At 37.8% G+C, this 23552-nt stretch overlaps 1 protein-coding gene across 1 annotated transcript; it reads left to right on the top strand.

Annotated features, from left to right (window-relative positions):
* Positions 1-9580: 9580 nt before the first annotated feature.
* On the top strand, positions 9581-10408 carry LOC144713829 (non-specific lipid transfer protein GPI-anchored 14-like). The gene is made up of 2 exons (XM_078588539.1): positions 9581-10067; positions 10167-10408. Exons 1-2 carry the CDS (start codon positions 9596-9598, stop codon positions 10283-10285), a joined length of 591 nt encoding a protein of 196 aa, XP_078444665.1. The 5' UTR covers positions 9581-9595; the 3' UTR covers positions 10286-10408.
* Positions 10409-23552: the final 13144 nt, after the last annotated feature.

Below are 23552 nucleotides of genomic sequence, written 5' to 3' on the forward strand. Positions count from 1 at the left end.
ATTGTTTATTCGTTATTTTCATTCAATCAGTCGGAAGGAGACTTAAATATACAGATCCTGGTTATTTATTACCAAGCCAAAGATTCGTTCTTTACAATTCTGCAACATATCTCTCTCTGTATATGCAGTAATCCCCGATTATCGTTGTCTATTAGTGGTAATTTTCATTGAATCAGTCGGAGGGACTGCCATTAACATGAATGGCGACGAACACTGGGCAAGAGATTTAATAGCTTGTGACAGTCGTCGGCTACCTCGGGTTTGTCGTTTATGGCCGATTGGAAAAATCATAAATTTACCATAGGAAAAGCTTGAGATTTATTTCTCAATTAAACAGAATTAAAAAGGATGAAGAGGTAAATGTCATAACTTACTGTTCTCTTTGCTGTACTTATGATCCTGAAGATGGAGAAATGTCACCAAATAGGTGGATGGCAATGCTATGTATTTTGACTAAGCTCAAAATCAATGCAACATGCGGGGGCTAATTCACCGGTGGGCTTAGACCTCTATTTCAGTAGAGACAAATGCTACCCAACTTTCAGTCTCAACCTCATTCTAATTTTCAGTCGGCACATATGACTAATCATAATTCTACAGACATGATGATGCAGATAATAAATTAACTGATCGAAGAGCAGAGGAAAATAGTGGAGGAGATTGCCAAACGGAGGAAGGTGGAAGACAAAGAGAGAAGAGGATAAATCAGAAGTCTCATGCCCAAGTTTCATGTAAGAGAGTTGAAATAAACTCCCACAAAGATTAATCCTATACTCAACCTCTGTCAATCTTGAAAACTTGTTTCATGCTGGGCGGCATGTATCATATGTTGACATTCATCTTCTTTAGAAATAATTCATCTAAAAATAGTATATGAATATCAGAAGTAATTCATATTCTTTTATAACAGCTCATATGATAATTAAAATCTTCATCAGAACCGTCCAAAAATCATCGTCAATGTGTACAGCGAACATATGAATTTAAATTTAACGTACAATCAAACTATATTGATATAATTGAAGAAAAAAAGAAGAATACATCTCATGTCATGACATCTCATCTTTATTAAAAACATATATTTAAAATTCATTTGTGGCTAAAAGTAATAACTTTTCATCATTTACTGGTTCTTTCACTCCATCTAAGTTTCTGCATTTTAAAATCTAGGAGCATGACAGTCTACCCATTACCCTTTTACCTACCGGAACACCTTCTTTTCAGCCATCTACCATTATCTTTGTTCTTTACCCATAGTTAAGTAGGAACCTTGTAATCCATGTTTCATTCATACAAAATTGATATTCTATGATTACAGGAGGAGAAGAATGTGTAGCTCCTACATTCGGTTAGGATCAAAGTTAATGAGAACTCAAACACTAAGTAGATGCCAGCCGTCAGAGAGTGATATTAGTTGCGAGAGATGTGAGGCCCACCTTTTAAGTCAAAATGTAATTTTTTTAATTAAATATTATTTTTTTCTAAATATTATTCTGTTTGTCACAGTCTGACATTCTTGGATTGGCTAAGATCAATTATTAACAATACCAATCGGAAATTTGACTTGAACCCTTGTACAACTAATGAAAATATACTGAATTTATGTATCATATGAGAAATGCATTCTGACACACAAGACATGAGGCAAAAAGATAAAAACTAGCAATTTAAATTTCAATAAGTGCACTGAACATGTGGAAAAATATGATTCAACATGGGAGATAACACATATACATTAATTGCCTTTTTCTTTATGCCTTATTAGGTCCATGCGGTGAAACATGATTGAACAAAATGCTTAAATGCAAGTTTTTCTACCAACAATTGGCACTTGTTTGATGAATTTAACAATACTTTTCCATACTGGGCTAAAATGTATTTAAAATATATGGTTTATGCCAACGGCCCACACTTTCTGGAGATTGCAAGGGCTTATTTCAGCAGCAGATTGAAGCACATCTCATGTGAGGATTTCAACACAGAGATTTTCAAAAATTCAAGGATTCTATTGCCACACTGGTGATCCATGACATGGATTGATGAGAGATAAATAATAAAAAATCTTGAATTCTCCAACTTCATAATGTATGTCTGATGATCTAGGAGTTTCAGGCTGAAATTTTGGGAGTACCTTTGTTTTTTCCTCATTTATCCTCTATGGTTTCAGTTATATTGGCCCACCATTGATGTAAGAAATCACCGTTGAATTTTATTCCTAATTAAGTTTAGTGGAGTGATTTTGTCATTCAAAATATTCTTTGTGCCGTTTCTTTATTTTCAGGAGTAAAGGATTAAAGATGCAACAAATCTAATCAACAATCATGAAGAAAAAGTACACCTTGTCCTGCAAGGCTGGTGATGAACAAGTTTGTGTGATTTTTTTTTTTTCATTTTGATTTCTTCATCATTATTCCTCGGATATCTTATTGGATAACCTAGGACCTCAACCTTTTACTCTCCACCACAAAATATTTTGGTCACTGGCGTTTATCCACCATCAAATTCTGCTGTAAGTAGTGACACTTATCCACATTTCTCGCTCCACTCCTTAACATGACGTCAACTATCAGTGTCGGTTTTTCACAAATACTGCTCTAGCCCGTTCACACCCATTGCTATACATTGTCACCTAACACTACCCAAGCCCCGGCTATGGTATTAAATTACAATTAATTAGTATTCATGTTAGGAAATTCCATGAATTCCTATGATTATTCAATGAAATTTAGATACATTGTAGCCTAACATAATAACTTGAAAGTTCATTTTTTTTCAATACACACTCCTTGTCAATTTGACACAAACTTATTTTGTGTGCATATGAAATTTAAAAATATTTAACCCTCATCTCTAGTTTATAATATATCAATACTCATACTCTCTTGAATAAGATCCAACGGCTTAGAACATTGGGGCACTTGTCATGAAAGTTATTTTCCCTCTCTTTAGATCCCATCTTGATGTTTTTCCTCCCGTACTGGCTGATTGAGAGAATTATCACCGTTCTTAAGTTTCACCCTTGTTACCTTAATAGAGAGCTGAATATTATTATGCCCAAAAGCAACCACTCATTTTCTAGCCACATGCAATTGCATGTCTCGGAATAAACAACAAGTGTGCAATACACACTGAGGGCATACACTGAAAACTGAAGGTAGAATAATAAGACATCACATGGCACACATTGAGCAATGTCGTGCCTAAGATAACACTTTGGCAAACATGAGATGCGTGTTATAATAAACGAAACTCTGGGAGTGAAGTTTGTAGTTTGTGTTGGGTTGTGGGGCTACAGATTTTTGAAACTATTCAGGTAGTAAAAGTATGAGATCATTTCATTAATGATCTCTAAAACATGTAATATATTATGTACCTTTTGGGGAACATTTCCCACCCTTGACTTGCTTTCTAGGAGAGTTTCTTCAATTCAATCAAATTCTCGGCCTCAAATAGTCTCCACTCGAGAAGAAGGTTGTTAGCTCTCCTGTCCTTTCACCACTCCTTGAATATCGTGTGAATAGTCTCACCATCAAGGACTTGTGAAATTAGTGGAAAATGTAGAGGAAAAAGAAAGGGAGGGGGCAGATCTGGCTGGCCAGGAAAGCTAAAAAGGGTGCCCCCTTTATTTATACTCATCAAGGAATTTGTAGTCTTATACGTGTGACCTCTAGGCCCAATAGTGATTGTCCAAGCGATATCTGTCCAATATCCGATATTGGACAACCGATATCCGATATCCGGGAGAAAACCGGGACGGTGTCTGATATCAGATACCGGTCGATATCTGTCCTTTAATCTAGATGGACATTGATGACGGATATCGGGGGGGGGGGGTGGTGAGGATGAAACGGGTATCGAATACCAGATATCGAATTTCGATATCCGGATATTGGAAGCAATATCCGGATATTGATATCTGGTATCGACTGAAAAAATAAACATTTCTACCACATTCATAGGCTTATGTACATCAGCGTCGTATTATTTTAATGTAACCAACCTCAGTTAATATATAGAGTGCAACATTTTTAATTTCTTCCATATGGGATAACAGGATTCGAAGTTTAATGTAAAGTCCGAATCCCATTATCCCACTTGGAAGAAATTAGAAATGTTGCTTTGTATATATTAAATGAGGCAGGCTATATGTTAAATAAAAATAATATTCTACCTACCGTTGCTATATTTTAAGCCCCATAAATATGTTGGTTAATTAATGTATTTACATATCGTTCAATAAATAGAGCTAAAAATTTCTATTTTATTCCATATGGGATAAAGGGATTCTGAGTTTAACATCACACTCCGAATCCGGCTATCCCATATGGAAGAAATTAAAAATATTCAGCTTTATATATTAAAAAAATGGGTAAACAATCAGAAAGATCTCCTAGTAATCTCTTGCCCACATTAATCCCTTTAAACCGCTAAATACTTGCATGTTAATAATATTTTTAAGTACCCTTTTGATGTGGATATTGAAATCCGATATCCACACCCAATATCCGACGTCGTCATCCTCTCCCCTGAGACGGTGGCGGATGATGACATCGAGACGGATATCGGCGTTGGATATCATCACTATAGCAACCGATATCTGATACCGATATCCGATATCTGGATATAAAAAAAAACAGATACCAGAAATTCCCTTTCCGATATCCGGTAGAGCATCCATCGTGATACCGTCATCCAATACTGGTATCGGGACGGGCAAACCCTAAGGCCCATATATCATTCTAATTATTGACCAACCTTTATTGACCAATAAAATTTAAGGTGCAATAACATTTATTTTCCATTCTTATTTACTACATCAACACATATACTAGTTAATTATGGATCAATTTGACCCAATGGATAGGTTAAGTTTCCAGCCAGTGGGGTACCAAGCTACACCTCGCGCTCTAGAAGATATTGAGTAGTCTTTTAACTCTATGATGGAACCTTTCCCATCATCGATTACCGTATATGTATAATCCATCGCCTGCATCAAATTCAAATGTGACTTAGGGTATGATAAATTGTCAAACCCTAATCCATCATTCGGTTAGTACTAATGCATAATGGGGATCATTGGAGAACGTCCTCTCTAATATCCTCACTACCCTGGACAGTGATTTAGCTGTATTGTCTTTTTTAAGTCGATCTCCTCTTATACTGAGGCCGGATGCTCTCATCTTGACCACACAATCATCTTTTTGGGCTTCTTACTATATCTTAGATAAACCTTATTCTAATCCCATGGTTAGAGACTCATTAGCCATTGTCAAGACATAGTAGTCCATCAACGAGATGTTCTTGGTGTCTCCAGTCAATATATCACTTATACAACCATGACATGTATCAACCTTATTGGCATCTAGGTATCATTCATGGATTCATATGGATCAATTTAATAAACTCTTTCTCCAAAGAGCACCCATCATCTCTCCTTAGTGTCTCCATACTAGTGGCCACATGATCAACCATACTTATGATATAATTAGGATCGTATAGTATTATTCTATCTCGATAATTTGATGTCCATGTCAACTATCCATCAAATATTAATAGTTAGAATCCTATTTAAAGACTAGTGATAACGTTATTATAATCACATCATAATTCACTAAGTCATTGCATGTATTCTGGGACTTCATTATAAACATCACAATAGAATAATAATAAAGTAATATCTCATTCAATGAACATAAATAAATAAATAAAATGTGGTGGTATGATTGGCTTGATGTACATAATATCCATTAGTTTGGTTAGGGTGTAGGTGTACATAGCATTCACTCTCCAATTATGTGTAAGACATGTTTTTTTATTATTTTAGGTGAAGATGGAATGATAAATTTTATCAGAAAGGGGAAAAAGTAAACTTAATGTATGTTTTTAAAATTGAAATTCATACAAAAGCCTAATCAACCAGTCTACTATTATAGCCATGATATTCGTCATAATTTAGGTTCAAATAAAAAAATACTATGAATTTCCATCAAATGTATGTTGGATTAAAAAATTCTTTATCTTGATTTTTGAAAATGAGAAAACCTTGATTCAATCTATGGTTTCCACTTTGAGAAGGGTTCAACTTTAATTTCCTTATTGCAGTCAAATTGTCTACGAATCAGCTTTCCAAAGACCCCAAAATTACACGATGTAACTAAATACCACTTTCACACAGTCAACATTTTGTTGAGGTTGTCTAAACAAGTCAAATTTGAAGAAAGACTAGTTGGAGGATGACTATTAAGTTGAATGAGATTGTTGTTTAACATTAATTGGATGGCTAGGGTGGCTCCAATTTTTTTGTAGCCTGCTCCTTTACACTCCAATTTGTGTTCTCTAACCCCATATACCTCCAACATCTAGTGTTTATATGTCTAATATTTTTCCCATATCTGATATCGAGCAATCAGATAGCCCATATCTGCATGAAAGTGAGATAATTTAGATACTGGTATTGGATATCAAATGGATCTCAAATATCCGCCCAATATCTGATGTTAGGACAAATATTGTATGGGTAAGTATGATGGCGGATGAGGGTACCAGATATCAAGAACATATATCTATATTAAATATTGATATCCTACCAATAATCGAATATTTGTTTTTCTGTTGAGGCGGCATTGTCCCACATGGAAGAAAATAACAAGACAAATTGGTATAAATCTATCATTTTGAACATTGTGTGAAGAAATTTCTCTGCCTTGAAAGATCATGTTAACTTTTATGCTGACCACTTAACCTTGAATCAAAACCCTTGTTTATGAACACAATCTGGGGTCGGCCTGGGCATTTAAGGATGTAGTCTCTTATTGCCATACACTTATCCCTTTTCTCTCCCAATATTAATCTCATATATTTCAACCTGTCGACTTAGATGGATATTGATTATGCCGTTTAATTAGTATATGTATAAAATAACTTTAATAAATATTTTTTTGTTTTGTATAATTTAATTTATATGTCGGATATTAAAAAATGCTAAATGATGCTGATATCTGATATTTTCATCCAAACCTTGAGACAAGAATGGATGCCGATACCCGGGCCAATCCCTGAGAGGAAGAAGGATGTAGATAACTGGATGAATAATGAAATCAGATATCAGTATTATAAGAACTGATATCCAGTTCTTCCTAAAGATGTAAATTAGATTTCCCATATCCAAAATCCACTACATCATCCCTCTTGATTTCATCATCCGATATTGATAAACCCAAAATAAGGGGTGGATTATGCAATTTTAGAATCCCTTGTCGTTGTTGATTTTAGCTTAAATAATAAATTTATAAAACCCTAGTTTAAGGTGAATAGTAACAAGTATAGGTATTGTCCAGGGGAAGCTAGTAAGGAATTCAATTAGTGATCTACAGGAATAATTTGGCCCAAATTAGAGTTAATTTAATATTCAATGAAGGTCAATTCACCCTAATTAGGTGAGGAATTTAGAAAGGAGGGTAAAAGAGATGAGAAGATTAAAAGTATTAGGGATCTCTAAATTGACTTCTTTGATCCAATAAAAAAGATCAAAGGAGTCAAGTAGAGGGGTTAAAAAGAAATTTTAATTTTGGTTGTTTTGGGGGAACTGGGTATCCAGATTCACTAAGTACTATCTCATAAATACAATCTAATATATCCTAGAAATAAAACTTTTTTTGTAATTTTTTTCTTAATGTGCAAAAGGAATAGCTATATCAATTTCATAATTTCTCCTCTCAATCATAGTAAGGGTATGTACATTCCGTGCAAGCAAGTTATTTAGAAATGCAGACCAAGATCAAGATGAACAATCACAAAGTTCACTAACACATAATCCAAATTACACTAAAATTTAAATACAATTAAGTAAAAAATACCAAATAGGGGTTATCTAGGATGTAGCTCCTCTATTTCTTGCAGCTGTCAAAGAGCCCCTTCCAAAATGACCTCCTCATCTCAAAATTCAGCTTTAATACTTATGTTAAATGGTAAAACTACCATTTTCCCCCCAAAAAGTAATTAATTTTTATCCATCGATGTACGTTTGATCTGAATAATCCAACTATACAGATAGAAAGAAGAGGTCAAGATGAGCAAATTGATAAAAAATCACCTCAATCAGACTTCAGGATCAAAAGTTATTAATTACTTGAATTAAGCACAAAATTTAGGGTGTTCTCATGTATCGAGCTCATGAAGGGGTGAAGACTTCCACCACATTTTGCTGGCCCAGACTATTATCCCCTTTTCTTCTTTGCCCTTAGTGTGGCTTTCTTGTACCTCGATCACTTGGTTCAACCCAGATTGCCACACTTATCCTGGTCAACTTTGATGTCTGGAAATAGAATTGGTTACCCACATTCCATAGAAAATCCTCTTTTTGCATTGACGATGGAGAAGAGAGAGAGAGAGAGAGGATAATAGAGGGAAATTGAGAGTAGAGAGAGGGGGTGATAGATGTAAATGCTTCTTGAAGCTGTGATCTTGAACAATATCAAGAATGGAGATAGATGAGGAGTGGAGAGAGAAGAGGAGAGAGAAGTACACAGCAAGATAGGTGGTTAAGATCGTTGATTCCACAAATGATTCATTGCACATTGGTTCGTATTTATAGTTGTATGTATAATGTAATAATAGAAGTAATCTAGCCGTTTAATCTCAGCCATTAAAATTAGTTATAATGGCTAGAGTCCAACGAATCATGTTCGTTAGTTTTTTCCTATCTACGTTTAATTCTGGCCTTCTATGTTTCATCCTATCTATATTTAAACTTTTGTTTAATCCTGACCACTATTTATCTTCACGAGAGTAGGGTATGTGTCATGTTTTTACTAGCTAATCTTTATTTAAGTTCCTATTAGTTGGCACTGCTGCTGACTTAGCTGCCGAGTTTCTGACTCTGAGACCTGTCTTAGTCTTCCTTAATTAGAGAGAGAAAGAGAGGGGGAGAGAGGGGGGAGAGAGAGAGAGAGAGAGAAAGATAGAGGGGAGAGAGTGAGAGAAAGAAAGAGAGAGAGAATGGGTGAGATAAAGAAAAGGAGAGAGTGACTGAGAGAGAGAGAGAGAGAGAAATAGAGAGAGTGAATGAGAGAGAGAGTGAATGTGAGAGAGAGAAATAGAGAGAGTGAATGAGAGAGAGAGAAATAGAGAGAGTGAGAGAAATAAAGAGAGTGAATGAGAGCGAGAGAGAAATGGAGAGACTGAATGAGAGAGAGAAATAGAGAGAGTGAATGTAGAGAGAGCGAGCGCGAAAGCGAGAGAGAAAGAGAGAAGTAGAGACTAGAGAGCGAGCGGGAGAGAGAGAGAGCGAAATAAAGTAGTAGAGAGAGAGAGCGAGAGAGAGGGAGAAATAAAGAGAGTGAGCGAGAAAGAAATAGGGAGAGAGAAAAAAATAGAAATAGAGAGAGTGAGCGAGAGAGTCACGCGGATTCAGTTCAAACTCAGAAACTTCCACAAAAAGGCGAAGGCACCCGTTTCCAAATCTCCCAGAATGCCAGAAACCCCCCAGACTCGCCCTCCCTCATCTCTCCAACAAACAATACACACAGACTCTCGGTATGAATCTGTCACGAGAATTCAGTTTAAACGGAATCTCAGAGCCCAAGGCACGTAGAACATGATCAAAAACACCCCCCACCACTTTATAAAAACCCCACAACCCTTCATCCAAAACCTCAATTCAGACCAAACCATGGCCTCCCAACGCAACCTCGCGACCGCCATCTTCCTCGCCCTGCTCGCATCCACCGTCCCCTCCGCTGCCGATCCAACGGCTCCGCCGCCGCCACGTGGCTGCACGGGGCGCCTCCTCCTCCTCCTCCCCTGCCTCCCCTTCGCCCAAGGAACAGCCCTCCTCCCTTCACCGGCCTGCTGCCACGTCCTCGCCACGCTCTTCATCTCTCAGCCAGACTGCGCCTGCGCGGCCCTTCACAGCGCCGCTATCTCCTTTCCAGTAAACGCCACGCTCGCCAGGAAGCTCCCTCTCGCTTGCCGCCTCGCTGCTGACCCCGAAGCCTGCGACGTGGCCGCCTCTCCAGCCGCCAGCGCGCCGCCGGCGGCGGCGGCGCTGGCGGCGGCTCCGCCGGCGGGTGAGTATTACTCTGGCGGCGCTTCCTCCTCGTGTGTGGCAGAGAAGAGCGCTGACTGCGAGTCGCTGTCGCTGTTTTTGTGTTCTGTCTGCCCTTCAGGCGCGATCTTCAACGGCGGCCAACGGTCGGCGGCGACGCGGCGGAGCGCCGCCGCGGGTGCGGTGGCGTTTGCTCTCTGGGCGGCGGAGCTCTTCTCTTCCTTCTTCTCGGCTGCTTAATCCTCTCATCATCAAGGACGATAACGACGATCTTGTATCCAGAAGTTTTGAAAGCTTAATTTCTGAAAAGGATAGCCGTCTTGTGAAGAATATGAGATGAGTTTCAAGTGGAATTTTGGTCGCTTCTTCACTGCTAAGTGCACACATTCGACGAGTTATGAAAGTTTAGTGCCTGAAAAAGATAGCGATAATGGATGATTAGAGATCTGAGGGATTATTTTAATGCTTGTCTGGAAAAAAATGGGAATAACGACGCTGGTTAATCCTATCATCATGGACGATAATGACGATCTTGTATCAAGAAGTTTTGAAAGCTTAATATCTGAAAAGGATAGCCACCTTGTTCACTGCTTAGTACACAAATTCGACGAGTTATGAAAGTTTAGTTCCTGAAAAAGATTGCGATAATGGACGTTTAGAGCTCTGAGGGATTATTTTAATAGGATAGCCGTCGTATGAAGAATAGGAGATGAGTTTCAAGTGGAATCTGGTCGATTCTTCACTGCTAAGTGCACAAATTCGACGAGTTATGAAAGTTTAGTACCTGAAAAATATTGCGATAATGGATGTTTAGAGCTCTGAGGGATTATTTTAATGCTTGTCTGGGATAAAAGTGGGAATAACGACGCTGGTGCGGTGGCGTTTGATGTCAGGGCGGCGGGCCTCTCGTCTTCCTTCTTCTCGGCTGCTTAATCCTCTCATCAAGGACGATAACGACGATCTTGTTTCAAGAAGTTTTGAAAGCTTAATTTCTGAAAAAGATAGCCCTCTTGTGAAGAGTAGGAGACGAGTTTTAAGTGTAATTTGGTCACTTCGTCGCTGCTTAGTGCACAAATTTGACAAGTTATGAAAGTTTAATATCTGAAAAAGATAGCTATTTTAATTCTTGTCTGGAAAAAAGTGGGAGTACGATTGCAGAAAGGAATAAATTTACTCGCAGATTATGAGATATTGACTGTGGGTCTTTCGACGGCTGATTAATACTGGCAAGAAAGAACTTTGGAAGGATCAGACAAGAAAATTTTAGACTGTAACGTCTACCTGTGGTTCATATATAAACTTGAGGGCCATATTTCGCATTTATATCGTCATTTTGTGTTATTTTTGTATGAGTCGTTTTAGGATGCAGCTTCTTCTTTTTATCCTCCGGTGGCCTCCTACGCATAGTTTTAAAACTTTTAAACCTTTGTTCATCCCACAGATATTCATCTAATGATCTATTAGTCACTCCTTGGCTGGGGCTAAAGTTCTTTAATCGGCCTTTTCGTTAATAGCATCATGAGCCGACCATAACCTTACTATGAATCAACCATGCTTGTAAATCTGCGTTCAAACAAGGGGCGGATCTGTCAAAACTCAACGAATGGGTAAGAACAAGGATACGTTGGAGGCTATCATGAACAAGACACATGAAATAAATTTTTTCAGTGGAATCAACAGGATCCGAAGGAGTGATTATATACTGATGATCCTCCAAGGAAACTGCACAATCATCTTGACTGAAGGTCCCTACACAAATGATTCTAGCTATGAAGGGAAGATGATGATGACGATGTTTACGCCAATCCCATGTGAAGTAGTTTATCATAACTCAGCCCAAAAAAATAGTTTATAGAATATGAGAATGCCAAATTCTAGAAATTCGACTATCTCATAAAAAAATAATTTGAATAAAAATGTGGTAAAAAAATATGGAAAATTTTAGGTTAAGCATAGGGGTGTAAATTTGACAAAAACTCTCAAATTTAATTTAGAATATTTTATAGTGAAAATAAAATATTTTTACAATATTTTATTGTGAGATAAATCATTTTCATGTTTATAAAAATAGAAGCCCATCAGCTGATACCAGGATGAAGTCACCCATCAGTTGAATCAAGTTTTGAGCTTTACCTAATGAACATTTGAAAGTCCAATGATGAAACTTAAATCCAAATAAAAAAATCATAGAACTCCAAGGATAGTATTCATAATATAATAAGAATAATTTACAGGATTAGACTAGATGAAATAGACTTTCAGTGATTATCAGAAGTGTGATGGATATTTTGTGGCCGTCAAGCCAACCAATCACACTACCATGTAAATTAAAGTTCATTCAATAAAATATTTGCATTCATTATTATTCCGTGTGATGTTTATAATGAAGTCCATGAATACGTGCAATGACTTAGTGAATTATGATGAGATCATAATACAGTGATCACTAGTCTTTAAACATGTATTCTAAATATTCCTATTCGATGGATAGTCGAGAAGGACATCAAATTTTCCGGATAGAATAACATTAGCTGATCCTAATTATACGATAAGTATTGGGTTCTATAGGCCTTGAGATGGATGGACAGAACAAAACGATGCGCAGCGGAAGTCTCTTTGCGAATCGAACGACATCAACGAAAACATTGAAACGGCGTACCTTTGCACAAATCTCATTCGCGATTTCTTCGATCCCCGAGTGAGACGAGTCGAGCTGCTAAAGTGTGCAGCCTCTAGACGTATCCACACGGTCCTCGGCGCGTCGGATCTCCTCCTTCTCGTTGACGAGCCCCGTTCTTTCTCCGTTGGCGTCGTTACGTCGTCCCAATCACATCAAGGATGGAGAGGGGGTGTGGGGAGAGTGGAGAAGAAGGGGAAAGGCCCCTGAACAATTCTGGCCTGGGTGAATTTCGTTCAGGGCCTTCCCCTATTTATACTAAGTGGGTATTTTTCATAAAACCCCCAAAACTTAAGTATACCTTCCAACGTCCAAAAGACCATTTGCGTGTGACCCTCTAGGCCCATGTATCAGTCTAGTTAACGACTCCAACGGCCCAATAACCTGTATTGGCCTTCCAAATTAATTAACTATATCATCATATAGATTAATTAACGTCGGATCAATTTAACCCAATCGATAGGTCGAGACTCCAACACGTGGGGTGCCAAGCTACACCTCGTGTCCTAGAAGATACAAAGGAGTGTGTATCGACTCACTCATGGAACCTGTTCATCATCAGTTACCGTATATGTGTAATCCCTCATCCACTTGACGCTCCTTGGACGACTTAGGGTATGGTCAACTGTCAAACCCTAATCGGTCATCCGAGTTAGTGCTAATGCATTCGAAAATCATCGGAGAACTCTTCTCCGATATTTCATTGCCTTGGCCAAGGACTTCATTGCATTGTCTTCCTTGAGCTGTCACCTCTTATACCGAGGGTGGACGATCCCATCTTGACCACTCAATAGCCTTCGTGTACTTCTTGATGCACCTGAACTAAGACAGTTTAGAACCCCATGATTAGAGACTCGTTGGCCATAGCCAAAGTACAGTCGTTCGTCCACAAGACATCTTTGGTGTCTCAGGTCTAAGGACCACTTACACAACCGTGACGTGAATCAACCTGATTGACAGTTCCGTATAATACCATTCAGGGATTTGTATGGATCAATTCAGTGAACTCTTTCCACTAAAGAGCACCCACTATCTATCCTTAGTGTCGCCACACTAATGGCTACGGGACCGGCCATACTCATCATATGAGTGAGGCTAGATAGTGCTATTCTATCCGGATACTTTGATGTCCTTCTCCCGTATCCTTTGAATAGGAATGTTTAGAACACATGCTTAAAGACTAGTGATCTCCGTATTACGATCTCATCATAATTCACTAAGTCCGATCATGTATTCATGGACTTCATTATGAGCATCACACGTGCACTATAATGAATATGTTCTATTAATGAATATGGAACGAGATGCGGAATGTGTGATTGGCTTGCCGGCCACATATACTTCCATCAATAAGTATAACTGATCTTGTGCCTATTAGTGTAGCGACACTAAGGACAAATAGTGGGTGCACTTTGGAGAAAGAGTTCACTGAATTGGTATGTACGAATCCCTGAATGGTATTATACCTAAACGTCAATCAGGTTGATTCAAGTCACAGTTGTACAAGTGATCCATTGACCTGAGACACCAAGGACATCTCGTGAGTGGATGACTACGTTTTGACTATGACTTACGAGCCTCTAATCGTGGGATTCAAATAAGTTATAGATAGGATGCAGTAAGAAGCTTACAGAGATGATTGAGTGGTCAAGACAAGATCATCCGCCCTCAATATAAGAGGAGATTGACTCAATGAAGACAATGCAGAAAACTCCCTGGCCAGGGTAGTGAGGATATTAGAGAAGGCATTCTCCAATGATCCTTGTTACGCATCAATACTAATTGAATGACAGATTAGGGTTTGACGATAAACCATACCCTTAGTCATACGAGAGTCTCACGCGGATGATGGATTATACATATACGATAACATATGACGGTAAGGGTTCCATGAGAGAGTTCAAGACTACTCGGTATCTTCTAGAGCACGAGGTGTAGCTTGGCAACTTGCGAGCTGAAAACTTAACCTATCGATTGGGTTAAATCGATCCTTATTTAATTAATATATATATGTTGATATAGTTAATTAATGAGGTTTTAATAAATATTATTGGAAAACTAAAGTTATTAGCTAGAATGATACATGGGCCTAGAGGGTCACATGCATAAGGTCATAAGGACATCGGTGGATATATTTTACTTTCGAGGGTTTAAGTGAAATATAAAGAGGGAAAAGGGTCTCATTTGAAGCACCCATGCAAGTCTGATGTGAGAGCACCTCCCTTTCTCCATTCTCTTCTCCACTCATCCAAGGAAGAATGTCTTCATGATGGGGAGATATTCAAGATTTTCAAGAAGAGTTGAAGAAGAAGACATGGAGATCCAAGCGTCGAGTGATCGTATGGATACTTCTAGAGGCCGAATGCATGAACGGCTTCAAAATGATCTCGGAGCAGCAAAATCAACGGTGGAACGAGTTCTCCTAAAGGTACTTTGGATGATTTGTTTTAAAGATCGATTGTGAATCGATCTACACTCTTTCGCATCCATGGAACGTGCTTTCCATGGCCGAACCAAGGCACCAAATCCAATAAAGTGGACTGCCAATATGTTGGTGTCGAGACATACCCAACAGTTCAGGTGATCTTTCATGATGTTTCACATAATAAGCACTCTTTGGTTTCCCATACAAAGTTCAAACGTCATTTGGCTGATATCGAAAATATGGGCAGTGATAGGTGGCTTCAGAAGTATCACGGTATCAGATAGATGAAGGTAGTAGAGTATACAATTTTGAAAATATATTGATATCACATCTAAAACATCATTTCATATCTACACCACATAGAGAATCATGATGAATTCTCTAGATATCTCTCTTGCTCCAAGCATTGTCTTTTTAAGATGAAATTCATTTAGGTGGGTCAGTCATTGGTAATCAAATGAGGAATTGGACCCTCACTTGATAGGTAGCTATCGAGGTTTCCAAATCTCAATAGTTATAATCAAGTATAAAAAAACTTGCGATATACCTTGAAACTTCCTTCTGCAGGTTAGCTATCAATAAATATCAAAAAAATAATATCAGTTCAAGAAATGATATGAAAATATCAATTCAAATTTTATGATATGATCTCATTTTTATTTAAAATTAAAAATACTAAAAAATATGTTTTCATAGAAGCTCGAAAAGTGATTCAGAATGTCATTTTTAATCCATTGAATGATCTTCAAAAAAATTAGATCAGACAGATTTTTGTGACATTAAATTTGCAAAGAAATTAATTAATAAGCTAAAAATGTTTTTTTGAGATTTATTTCAAATATCTTATGGATTTAAAAGGTTTTTATCGTGATGAAATACTATATTGTCTATTTGTCAAAATCTAATTCATTGGGGTTGTGGCTAAGGATTGATTGTCACAATCATTGCAAAAAGGTGGTATTAAGGCATCATTATTAAGGCATCATAATTTATGATGTCATAATGCACCAATCATGGAACTAATTATTTTTCTTTCTGAACACACTGCCACTCAGGTGTTAAAAAATTGATGGATTTAATCACAATTAATGCAACGAAATGAACTTATGCATGGCAAATAATGCACCGTAGGATGTAAATAATGAAGAAGGTTGGTACGCACATTTTGCGACTGGAAGATATAGTTTACACCATAGGACAGGTGTTATGTCGAGTGCATGTATGCTTATGAGATGTAGAAATATGCACAGAATCTTTGATAAATTTGAGGATTATGCCAACACACACAAAAAAAACATGTGTATTAGCATAGAGTGAGAAAAAATCAATACCTCAAAATCATCCAACTTCACATCTCAACATTTGAAAATCCAGAAAAATTGTTGGGCTCGATGTTTGAGGTAAGCTCTCTCTCTCTCTCCCTCTCTCTCTCACTCTCTCCTATACCCATACATGCCCTTGGATCTAAAAATTGAAAATCATATCCACATTAAACCATCCTAGAATCGTTCGTACAATTGTAGGCTGAGTGAAAGAGTTGATTTCAAGATCCATCATCTTCGTGTTTCATATTTGATTATAGGCTGAGGCCCATAGAGTGACAAAGGAGTTCATATTGAATTATTAAATTACCTTTTATTAGTGACAGATAAGGGTATAAGATGAGTTATTTGCTTTTACATCATCATTGTCTTATAAAAACCCCTTCAGTAAGATTTTCATATCTCAACCAAGGCCCTCTATCTTTTCATTCCTCATATATAGGCCATTATATTATATATAAGTTCAATTTATTGTGTTCTCATCCCTCCATTTCCCTCATCGACATATCAAAATTCATGCATCCATTTTATCACTCTCGAGGTTATATTTTATATAAAAGGTTTAAATATGATACATATGTCTGGGTAAATATGTTTCACCGCAATAAATCATATATTTCACAATTTTTCCTATCCTTCATGAATTTAGCAGGAATTATGTACAATTAAGGAAATCAATGTAACTTATACATTTTAAGTGCATCATAGACAATGATTTTTCTTGGTAAGAAATTTATAAAAATAAGAAGAAAAAACTAATAAATAAGACAAGAAAAGAAGAGGTTTATGAAGAAATAACTGATGGCTTCTAGCACCAAGTTAGGCACAGCAGTGGGCACCTACAAGGATGGAAAACACAGACGTAGCCAGGCACAACTACAAGCCTGAAGGTAATCACAGCTGTTGCAGGCCACAGAAGTGGAACACAACATTCATCAGGTTATGCGCGCATGGGAAAGAATTAAATTCATTTTTGAGTCGCATTTCTGCTCAGCATTTATATAGGTCCACCATTTCTTATTTTCTTCCATATGGGACAACTTTGCTCGCCCTTCCAGAGAAGTATATTGCAGGCTTAGGGCTAAGGGAATACGGCCCAGGGGTCATATCAGTAATAAATAAAGAGGCAAAAGAGGAGAGCTGGATGGTGGCCGACCTGGCCTAAAGCCCTTTGCAAAGCGGGCTTCCTTTAAATGATTGGATTTAATCTTGACCATTGATTTTCTTTAAGAAGATCAAACGGCCAAGTTCAATTCTCTTTTTTTAATATCTATTTCTCTCTATCTTACGTGATGAATCAACAACGTACACTGATGCGGATGAATGAAGAAGGGTCAGCTGGAGATAAAAGCTGACTATGACGAGGACCACCAAAACTTAAGAGGTTCCACTGCTATGATATAATAGTAGCTGTTGAACCCTCCAAGACAGGAATCGAATGGCCCAAGGGCAAGCTCATCTCTTCCTATCCACGGCTGTTGTCTCTATCACCGGTGACCAAATTCTGGTGATGAGAAATTGAATATCCTCCCAATAACTGCCAAAAAGCAGCAGGGAGTGGTCCCATACTGCTGAGGGAAGTTCTAGGAACATTTCCCTCTTGTAAAACCTGAGTTTACCGGTAAAAATGCATCTTTTCTACCAAATTCGAAGTTGAGTTTATAATCTCAAACAGAGGAAGATCCCCCTCCGCGTCTTGTTTCCTCTTCCTTGAACCTTTCAGAATGAGGGTGATAGCTCCTCGCTCAAGAGGGAAGGTCAGTGAATGAATGAATGAGTTAGAGGAGTGGAGGAAGCACAGTTGAATGAGTAGGTTGCTCATAAGAGGAATATGAAGCTGAAGGTGATTTCTTCATGGTGGCGATGTCTGGTAAGTAACTATACTAAAAAAAGATCAAAATGAGGTGAATCAAAATCATAAAATCAAACATAACTGTAGATTAACTCAAACAAGTGATGATGTTACTCATATAGGCATTTTATCAAACACCCTGAAATCAACATTTATATGTTGATTTTTCAGCATTTTCTCCACATTTTTAATGGAATAAAAATCTCCAGAATTTACCTATAACCTTTAAAATTATTTCAAGTCTTAACCTACTCTTCTGATTCTCATAACCAAATAAAAAAAAACCTAAATAATGGATGTGAATTAGTGGATGTGATGTGCACAATGGATGTGAATTAGTGGATGTGATGAATATATTTAGAGAAGAAGATGCACAAGTTAGCTCAAGAAGGCTCATCAATTAGTGACAACAGGAGAGCCCCTCCAATTATTATTTTTCCTAACATCAAGCTACGAGAAACACCAATACAACTTGATGTATCTCAGAATCCTTTTATTTCACTCATCCTACTATAGTATGAATAATTCCAATATGATTTTTGGATATAGGGATCTATTAATTGATCATAGGGTATGGATAGATATAGGAGACACACACACACACACACAGAGAGAAAGTTAACCTTATAATTTTTAGCCTGAAACTCCTAGATCATTAGATATCACTATTTGAAGTTGAATTTATATCAGCCATCTAATTTTCTCTCTCCTCGTTCCGTGTTCCAAATTGCAGCATGGCACAAAAAATTAGAAACCTAGTAAATGTCATAAAAACCCTTAAATAATTTGAGAGAATATATTTTAATTCATAAAAATCTTAAAATATATATTCTGACTTATAAATTTGTTTCATTTATGAATTTAATGTCATAAAAGTATAAAAGTATATATTTTAACCTGGATAGTGTGCATATATAATCATTTTAGCACAAATAAAAATTAAACTGATACACTATTAAACTTAGAAATTGCGTGTTATTCGTAGATCAAGAACAAGATAACAAAAGGAATAGAGTTAATCTTTGACTGTCATTTTTCTACCCCTTTATAGCTTGTGTTCTAATATCCTTGAGATCTCATATTTTATTTTAATTCATCTGGGGTTTTATTACATTATAGTTTTATTGACTTCCAACATTTTTTGAATAATATCACTTGAAAGCACCCCATGAAAACAACAAAGATGAAGAGAAAAGACCAATCTCCTCAACAAAAACTAATGGTATAAATAGGTTTCTTATTAATCCTATATATTAATGTGATAGAATATATTTTAATAAATTAAAATAGTTTTAAAAGTGACGTTTCATTAATGAATGATGGAAATGACAATAAGTGATACTTTGGAGCTTTTGGAAATTTTCAATAGTCTCGTATATTTGAATGATAATTAAGTCATCAATATGTGAAAAAAATTAATATATTTAAGATTTTTATTTATCATTTTTCATATGCAGTAATTCATTTATTGAAAAATATGATATGTTTGTTTATTTATCATTTCCCATGTTTAAAAGTCAATCAATGATACAAAATTTTTATTTTTTCTAATTTATTTTTTATTGATTATTTATTATACTGATTATTCTGAACATATGAAGATCACATTTATGTCAATTCATCTTCACATGTAGCTAATGTTGTATCATGTAACAAATATCAGGTAAGCATGTGGCTCAGGCCATGGATTATTAAGTTAATAAGGAGCCAATATAGTCCTCGGATTACACTTGCGTCTTTTTACTAGCTCATATAAAACTTAGTACTTATATCGATTTTCATAGTGCTTATATATATGATACACTGTCAACTATTATCTTATAATAATTTGGCCTAAAAATCACAGAGATGTGGCATTTTCAAAATTTAACTATAGATATATACCTTTGAATTGGTTATCATATATTATCAATGCTCACAATAATTTGAATTTGTGTTTTTGGGAGTCAAAAAATTAATGTTGTTCTAACCTCAACTCATTAAGGATGAATAAATGATAAATATGCTTTACCCCCAGAATGAGTCTCATACTTGTGGCCTTTGAATGTAGACATAATTAAAGTCATTTTATATTCCAAGTGTACTTTCATGTGAGCAATAAGGGAATTGTTATATGCTTCTCTTTCTCACGTGATACAACCATTAATGGGAACGATTTATATTCCATGCATTATTTATTAAATGTAAAAGCCATAGGAAACATAAAGGAAGACAAACAAAATATTAAAGTAGTGCAATGGGAAAAGCCCTATCACCTTAGAGGACTGCAATACCAAGGGGAAACTTAGAGAAATGGGAAGCACTAGTATGATTCAACCAGAAATGAGAGTTTATATTCCTTTACATAGGCCTAAGCCAAATACAACATAAATGATGGGGATAAAGGAGACATAAAGATTCAGAGGGACCAAGAGAGAGGGATAGATAAGCCAAACGAGCCCATTACGCTTCTTAGTCCTTTTCACTATAACGAAATCATTAATGCCACTAAGATAAAATTTGAATTTTCATCAAAATAATCTATGTATTAGTGTAACACGGTCAAATCCCGAGCTAGGTCTCTTGCTCGAATTTGGTGTGTGCCGGCCTCAATGTTCAGGGCAAAACACTGAGCAACCTTGATCTCTTGCAGCGAAAGCTTTGCAGATTGCTTAAAATCGCATAGAAGGGGTTAGAGGAGATGGTGGTGCTCAGCACCGTCAGGGAATAGGGTCATTGCATTAATATCATAAAGAGTACATCATCATTGGGAATAATTACATGGGGGAAGACGAGGGGTGATACAATGAACAAGACGAGACGCTTTGCGCTGGGGTAGTGTCGCCACACCGCCTCAGGGCCGCCGCTTCACGCGCGCGCGCTTCGCCGCTACTCAAGTAAGCCAGGCCGGGCGCCATGCGCCCCCGAGCCTGGAGATCACACACGCTACCAACACCCATGTCAACACTCTAGCGCTCAGTCTGTGCGACGCTGCCACATTCGACGCCCCCGAGCTGGGCGCTGCGCGCCCAGCACTACCCGCAGGAGCGTTGCAATCCCGCTGTGCCGTCTTGGTGCTCTCTGTGCGCCACATGCCGTAGTCTCCTGGTGGGATGTCTCCCAGCCCGCGCCCCGCACACACAATGCGCGCGCTGCCCGCACGACCGCTGTGCGGCACCCCGCACAACTCCACGCGCTGCAATCGCAGCACGCCGCTCGGCCTGCGCGTCCCGCACCTGCGCACAGCGCTTCCTGCCCCTGCACACAGTGCTCGGTGCTGGCGCGTAGCGTTGGCGCCCGCGCGTGGTGCTTGGCATTGGCGCCCGCGCGTGGCGCTTGGCATTGGCGCCCGCGCGTGGCGCTTGGCATTGGCACGCGGCGCTTGGCGCGCGTGCGCACACACCGATCAGCCCGCGCGCCCAGCACGCGCTGACCATACCTGATCCATCCCACCTTGGGCGCGGACGAGCACGTGCACAGTCTGTCGTGAATCACCAGCGACAGTGGCAATGGCATGAAAGATCAGGTATTTGGGCATCGCTACCCATAATGACTCAGTCCTTTAATGTCGTGAGCTAAATTACAATGGACACTCCCTCCCAATAAGCACGCAAGCCTCTGGGCAGGGAATGCCGCCTAGTTAGGGGCCTCACAATTAGTGTTACATAATGTATTGAATTAATTTTTCTATCCCAACACTAGTTTAAACAGTTTAAACTCAATCCATTGAAGCAGATTTGTATATAGATTAAGTAACTCTATGTACATAGTAAGTGATCCATATACAAAAATATTTTATTCTTAGCATTTATCCATTGACAAGAGTGACATCATTATCAATTAAAAAACTGGCCAACATATTCTCAACCAGAAGTATCATATGTAGTGGGTTTGTAAGAATTTTTTTGCAAAATCCCAGCGACTTCACATAAAATTGACTGTGTATGTTTTAACTTCAAAATGGGACTTATCTCTTGAGTTTCCCATTTTAAAATGGTAGTACTAATATGATTTTACTAATGTTGATCATAATGTTGGATTTAACATTCACCTTTGGTTTTCTATTGTTTATGGGGGGATCTGACAGTATGACTCAACAAAAATCAGCCTAGTCTCTTGTTGAAGAGTGTCCTTTATGTTTAGATAAATGACTTATACATTTATATCAATTAATGGCATCTAGTAGGGTTCGGCCGTCCCGATATCCGATATCCGGAAAAAAATGGGACGGTTCCGGATATCAGATATCAGATATCGGATATCGGGCAATATCCGTCTAGCAGGGGTTAGAAGGATATCGGTACCGGATATCGGGGGGTGAGGACGAATAAGGTATCGGATACCGGATATCGGTTTTCCGATATCCGGATTTCGAAGACAGATACCGGATGCCGGATACCGGTTTTCGATATCCAGATCTCGGTTTCGATATCCGGTATCCGGTATCGACCGATAAAAATAAACCACTTTTCACATTATACATGTTCGTTTCAATCGCATTGTTCGGTTTTGATTTATGTTCAATGCCCGTTAATATATAGTGTGCAATTTTTTTTTCTTCCATATGGGATAACAGGATTCAAAGTTAATGTAAACTGTGAATCCCGTTATCCCACATAGGAGATTTTAAAAACCTTTTCATGTATATATTGAATGAGGCCGCTAAATTATTTAGTATTAAAATAATATCTATATCTATTATCGTTTCTTTTAAGAGCGTTCTAAATAAAAATTAATATATTAATCAATCATTACGCTGTCCAATAAATACAAAGAAAAATTTCTATATCTTTCCATATGGGATAAAGGGATTCCGAGTTTTACACAAAACCCGAATCCTTCTATCCCATATGGAAAAAATTAAAAATTGAGAACTGTATATAAGAGTTGAGATCTACTATCTTATAGAAAGTTCTTTCAGTTGATCGTGCCTACGTACGTGTAATGCGGGATGTCTTGTTAAGTAAATTATTTTAATTTATAATTCGATGCGGATATCGATTTTCGATATCCGCATCCGATATCCGATACCAGCATCTATCCCTTTGAGACGGAGACGGATGCCGAATCGGAATGGATATCGGTATCGGATATCGGCACTGTAGCAACCGATATCCGATATCGATATCCAATATCTGGATATCGAAAAAACCGGATACCGGAAATTGCCTTTCCGGTATCCGGCACAGCATCCGTCCCGATACCGGCATCCGGTACCGGTATCAGGACGGGCAAACACTAGCATCTAGGAT

Source organism: Wolffia australiana, chromosome 16, assembly GCF_029677425.1.
Source record: "Wolffia australiana isolate 7733 chromosome 16, ASM2967742v1".
Lineage (NCBI taxonomy): Eukaryota > Viridiplantae > Streptophyta > Magnoliopsida > Alismatales > Araceae > Wolffia > Wolffia australiana.

Bases quoted from the DNA above. Each gene is read 5' to 3' on its own strand.
- LOC144713829 (XM_078588539.1), top strand. From the start codon at position 9,596: ATGATCAAAAACACCCCCCACCACTTTATAAAAACCCCACAACCCTTC. The intron at 10,068-10,166 runs GTGAGTATTACT...TCTGCCCTTCAG, and splicing joins GGCGGCGGCTCCGCCGGCGG to GCGCGATCTTCAACGGCGGC.